The following is a 6,000-nucleotide window of genomic DNA, read 5'->3' on the forward strand; positions in this document are numbered from 1 at the left end:
CATGGAAAGGTTAATAATGCCACTTCAATTCAAATAAAAGAAGTGGCAAATAATTTAAAAAAGGTCAAAAGAAGTATAAAAGACACAAACTATGCAAAAGTTCATCAGTCTGAATGTGGCTTAGAACCATTTGTTGAGGAGGCATAACTGGGTCCTATGAACAGGTGATGGAACCTCTCAATTGCACACTGCAGTTGTAACTTGGTTAAAGGCTTAGACTGTGGTGTTGTGGAGACTGTAGAAAAACCTTGGTGAAAATGCTTTTCCTTCTGACAGAGCTGCTGTCAAAGTCCACGTCTGGTAAGACACAAACCACAACACATTCAGTCGGCATCCAAACTACAAAGTTACAACAGTTTGACCAAGTTTGTGTTTGGGCACAGCTGTAGTACTTCTGCATCCAGTTTAAGTCGCTGTTATCTGCACGGGCCTGCAGAATGCAGTTGTTACAGCACTAAATAAAACAGCCTTTCTCAAACAATGCCTGAAATACCATGAATTTCTTTGAATGAAGCTTTTAGTCTCACATAGGTCTGTCTTTCTATGTAATGGTAATGTGACGGCAATTGCTGTTTTAACAGGGGCCCACACCCTCCTCACAGTTAACAATAGCAGTTCTGGAAACAGTGGTGGACAAATATAATTGGGTATTTGAAGATGCTATTATTCCAGCTCTTGATTTCCACCAAACAGGGCATGAATACCTGTCTCTGAGCTTTCACCACACCTGCCTCTGTCTCTGTTACTGTGTAAGAGGCTCTCACAGTCACAAAGGTGCAGTAGGGACATTGGCTTAAATGAAAAACAGCCTGGTTGTGAGTGAGCAAAATCTGAAGTATGGTGACAGGTCAGAAAGTGTGGGCTTGTGCCCACACGGACTTGTGCGGCCAGCACATATCCCTGACATTCAATTCTCTACACAGATGCACTTACCATGTGCCTTTTTTTTTTTTTTTAGCTGTACCTGAGGACGAGTCTGTCTTGTAGTCCACCTCAGTGTAGACCTTGTCCACATCAGTGGGCATCATCCAGTAGGCTGGAAGGTCAGTGACTGTTTTGGTCTCCTGGATCCAGCTTTTAAACAAAAGAGCCCCGACCAAGCATGTACAGCACTACACTTGGCCACTCAAACCGGTTTGAGCAGAGCTTCACTGAAGCATTGATAATACAAAGCATAAGCCACAAATAATATAAATAATACAAAAAAAGAAGAATAATGAAAAAGGCTGAAAATAACCTCCTCTTTTACTTGATATTAATACAGACTCTAGTCAAAAACAGTATAAAAACAATAACATGTCTTTTCTGGAGAACACACAGACTGAAATGTGCCCTAGCTGAGCTCAGTCTCTAATGATCGGGGGTTAAAAAGGGAATGCTGTTCCTGCACCTTCAGTTAATCCGTAATTGAATCTGACAGACAGATTGTATACATAGTACAGCAGAGTAAGTTAATTTTTTGTCTGCTGCTCAGTTACTAACTTATGACTTGCTCATTAATAAACGAATGCCATTCAGTGGTGACTCACCCACTTTCAGGAAATCCTTTTTTCTTCTTATCCCTGCCATGCCTTCATGGTGCAGATGGCAATAAAGTTGTGGCTACTGTGCTTCAGCATCGAACTAGTTGCTAAATCGCAAACAGTTCAAATAATATCAGCTTGTAAGAAAAGAAGTTAATATGTAATAACTTCACTCTCAGAGGCAGGGAACACGTAAGAAAGAGATGACAGGAGAGCAAGATGAGTGTTTTTTTAACGATTAGCTCGTTTATTTCATGAACTGGACATTTGCATTTGCATAATTTTCTAGCTCATGCTAGATTTGTTTAATTAGTTAATAACAATTCATGTACCAGCTTATTATTCAACTTATAGCTCGCTGAAATAATTTGCCTAAATCCAGAAAGAGCAGGAAACCTCAGAGCAGCAGTACAGGTCAGCCTGTCTGTACAGAACACAAATCTACTGGAGCTCACAGCACAAATTACAATGTGAATGATTTCTAAGTGATTCTTTCTCCCACGCTGCACCACCACACACAATCTTAGGGTCTCTCCCCCCCGCCTCCCAAATCCCACTTTAACCCCTCGTAATGACTAAATGTGATAGAGTGTTTGCTTTAGTGTACAGATCAAAGAGATGTCTATGTGGTTGGTGTGGATTACCTACTATGCTTTTATAGTCACTGACTGAAAATCTGCAGCTACTTATCCCAACAGTTAGTAAATTGAAGGTGGGCCTCGGGAGAGTTGTAATTTATGCAGTGCTCAGGAAACAAGCACAGGTGGAAAACACATCTGAAAATTTTAGTTGCAGCAGCTTGTTGAGATCAACAGATCACTCTTTGTGTTTTGTAAAGGTTGGCCTTGCTCATTTTCACTTAACTTTAACCTGCTATTATAGGTGTACATAACATAAGCTGAAGCTCTGCAATTGGATATTTCTTGCAAAAGGCTGTTTGGGACTCGAGTTGATTTCTCCTGCTAATATTTTTATGTACACAGTTTGCACATTAAACCTTTTTTTTTGTCAAAGAACTAGCTATTTTCTGAAGCAGTTTGTCTGCTTTAATGCCTGAACTTGCTACTTCCACTATCATTTCTTTGTCTCAGTTTCCTATTTACAAGTACAGCATTTAACCCAAACAGCTGCCATTTCATCTGGCTACTCCGAAAAATGTATCCACCTCTCAGGATTCTGATGACAAAAACATATAGCCATCCCTGTGCCAGGCGCAGGGAAGAACAGATTGCTACACATGTCACAGAAAGGTTACAATTATTAAACTTTTCTTCAAATTAAAACTCTGCCTGCAGTAGTCAATTCCCCAAGCTTAAGGCCACAAATTAATAAAGACAGGCTTTTGTTCCACCAGAGCTCAGGCAGGGACAAAATGAAAGCTACTCATTCACACTGGAGCCCTTTTGAAGGTCTCAGAGGACAACAGAAAAGCAGATATGTCCAAAAAAAAAGAACCAACTTCAGTTTGCAAAATTAATCCTGCTTATCTTGTCTTTTAAATGATGATAAAGCAGCTTTCTTTTTCTATTGTGGCTGTGGTTGTTATAGCATTTAACCCTGGCAGATTAGGTAGCATTTTAACATACAAGGGTTCTGTATAATATGCAGGAATTATTTAAAAATAACAGTGGTATGGCTTTTTTTTAACCTTTGACTGGTATGCTGATAAAAGATTAGCCACAATTCTTCCAAATAATGCATTTGTTCTGGTCTTATTTCCTTATTTTAAATTGCAGGATACATGTGGCATGACTAACGGGAAGACGAATTGAATTTCTGGTAGCTAAATGCATTAGCAGCTTAACTTTAGGAAAGACACAGAAATCATTATTCAAGATAACTTATAAACCTAAATTATACTTTTGCTATTATTGAATAGCCACTGTTTTTATTTGACATATTAGAAACAGTAGCCACAAAAATGTGAGGTGCAAGTGTTGCACATTCCTAGGGCATGATGAAAAGCAGAGGGCTACTATCAGGGAGCCAGAAATTCCTTGCAATATAAATTTCTCAGAAAGAAAAAAAAAAACAAAAAACGGTGGCTGAAATCGTCTGGTCTCCTGTGGCAGGTTGCATAAGCAGTGGAAACTTAACAAGAGGACAAACCTCTCTGCCTGTGCTTTGAATATCGAATACTCAGAGGAAGAATGTAGGATTGAATAGACAGACAGACAGACAGAAATAAAGGCACGGATGGAGACAGAGTAAGCAGTCTGAGCGCACAGCACCCGCCAACTAGTGTTTAAAGGTTTAGGAGTTCAGAATCAGCCAGGCAATTCCTCTTGAGCTTTGTGAGGAAGAGTGCCTGGAGCCCCCTGCTGTTATCATGCAAAGAGTGAGCACTTTCATGAGAAAAACCCCACAACAACAACAGAAAAGGTAGCTCACGTAAGCAACAAGCAGAGGCAGGGGTTTATCACACTGGGCCACACTCATATGAGCATTTTAATTCCTGCTAAAGCAATTCTGTAATACAAGTCAGACGCCACAGGTGATTTCTTTTAATCATAACTATTCACGTACTGTGTATTCATCATGAATATCTGCAGAACAAAATGTCATCATTTCTTTGATGCACGGTAAAAGAGTTTACTTTTGTCATACATATAGAAAAAAATATAATATTTCACCGCTATGAATGTATTTACCCCTGTGCTCATTTTCTGTTGCAAGTTCTCTCCAACAAATTAAGTGTGTGAGAAAAAAGTAGCAGAAAAAAAGATCTCAGAGCTGAAAATCCTGCCTGTCTTGGTCCTTTATAATAAAGTCTGAAATAAAGACATTTCTTGGTGTATATTTGTATGCTCCTTTCATTTGAGAGGCAAAGATATTATAGATATAAAGCAAATCAAATGGTCCAGATGAGACTACATATGAGAGTGGAAATAAAAGAAGAAAGCCAAGGTGAAAAGCCAATCCAAAAAGATTTAGATGAAAAATTTAATATTCAGGGCAAAACTCTCATCACTCAGCAAGAGATCAAGCCACACTTCTTGAATAAAAAAAAGAAAAAAGGTAACTTAAATCTGAAATACTGAATGATTATATTACTTTTTTGAAGTCACTAATAAAACTTTTCTTTGGACTTTAGAGAGCTCAAATTCTACATGGGTTAAAAAAAAAATCAATAATTATTAAACATAATCAGTTAATTGCTATAAACCAATAACAAGAAGAAATCTGACTCACATCTTTCCACAGAAGCTGTTGACTGCTGGATTGACTGCTACCCTCCATGATGCAAAGCCACAGGATGAATCTTTCCGATCCTCTTAGCTGGGGAAAACACTAAGGCTCTGTAAGGCAAAGAGTCTCAGCTTCATTCCATTGCTATAATTTGGGAGGGTGCCGAAGGGGAGGGAAGTTTCAGATGGAGTGGAATTACTAAAACATTTGTGATACCCATTAAAAGCAAGGCAGATGTCTCTCCTCCCTACCTTTTTCATTTCAAAGGTGAAGAACCACAAAAGATTTCAAGCTGAAACACAAACCCTCTGTTAAATAAATTACATACTACACTGGGATGAAAAATACTGTGATGTTTCACTCAAATCATTCTTAGTTGGAGGACATAGAGTTTGTAGGCGATAAATGTATGTGTGTAGGTAGGTAAATTGTTGGTACAATTTATATTTTTTTCTGTATTATTGTCTGAAGGATCAAACAGAGTTCAAATACCTTCTCTCTGCTTTTTTCCCGTCATGGGTCTGAAACAAAAAACAGGTTTAGCAAACAAGAGCTGAGCTGACTGAATAGCAGCATAACGAAAGAATCAGCCCTATAAAATGAAAATAATTTGCACTTGTGCACATACAGAAAGAAAGTGGGAAGGAAGCAAAGGCATAGGTCGATTCGAGGCATGTTTTAAGACATGCTGCACTGCATTACTTCTGTTCCTCCATCCGAGAAATCGTCACAGTCTATAAAAATGCAAATATTGTTCATTTCAAAATCTCTTACTTCACTGAAAACTTTGCTCATAAATAATTTTTTACAAACTTTCCAGCTAGTGACATAACAAACTAAGCACCTTTAAAAATGCCACATTATTGAATAACTGAAGCTACTCAAATATGGACGACCTAGAACTTTATACAGCTCTTGGCGTGCTTAATAATCGTGTATGTACCCATTTATTTCTCTCAGCCGTTTGGCTCACCATAGCATTTGTTTTTGAGGATGCTAGAACGCGTTACTCGTTACTGGGATTTAGATAGGCTCGTTATTCGTTACTTTGTGTGGTGGCATCGCGGAGCTTCCACAGATTCAGTAACATTAGTAAGTGGTGGAGGCCAGCAGGTGGATGAGGGAAAGAGGCAGGAGAAGCAGAGACCTGAGGCGGCCGCCGGTCCGAGTGTCAGGTGAACTGAACTTCAGGTAAGAAGTTATGACCTGCAGTCTCTCTGGGTCAGATATAAACCAAGTTTGGGTGGAGTTTATTTTTGTTATGCTGACTTTTTCGTACTGCGTGCTA

The 6,000-nt window shown here is 38.9% G+C and overlaps 1 protein-coding gene across 1 annotated transcript in view; it reads right to left on the reverse strand.

Annotated features, from left to right (window-relative positions):
- The window catches only part of tnmd (tenomodulin), a 69,572-nt gene extending 64,749 nt beyond the window's left edge, over positions 1–4,823 (reverse strand). Inside the window, exon 1 of the mRNA XM_080900716.1 lies at positions 4,716–4,823. Coding sequence (XP_080756842.1) covers positions 4,716–4,763 — 48 coding nt within the window. The 5' untranslated portion in view covers positions 4,764–4,823. The remainder of the gene's footprint in view (positions 1–4,715) is intronic.
- Between the last annotated feature and the right edge of the window lie 1,177 nt (positions 4,824–6,000).

The sequence above is a fragment of the Rhamphochromis sp. 'chilingali' genome (assembly GCF_963969265.1).
Source record: "Rhamphochromis sp. 'chilingali' genome assembly, chromosome: 13".
Classification (NCBI taxonomy): domain Eukaryota; kingdom Metazoa; phylum Chordata; class Actinopteri; order Cichliformes; family Cichlidae; genus Rhamphochromis; species Rhamphochromis sp. 'chilingali'.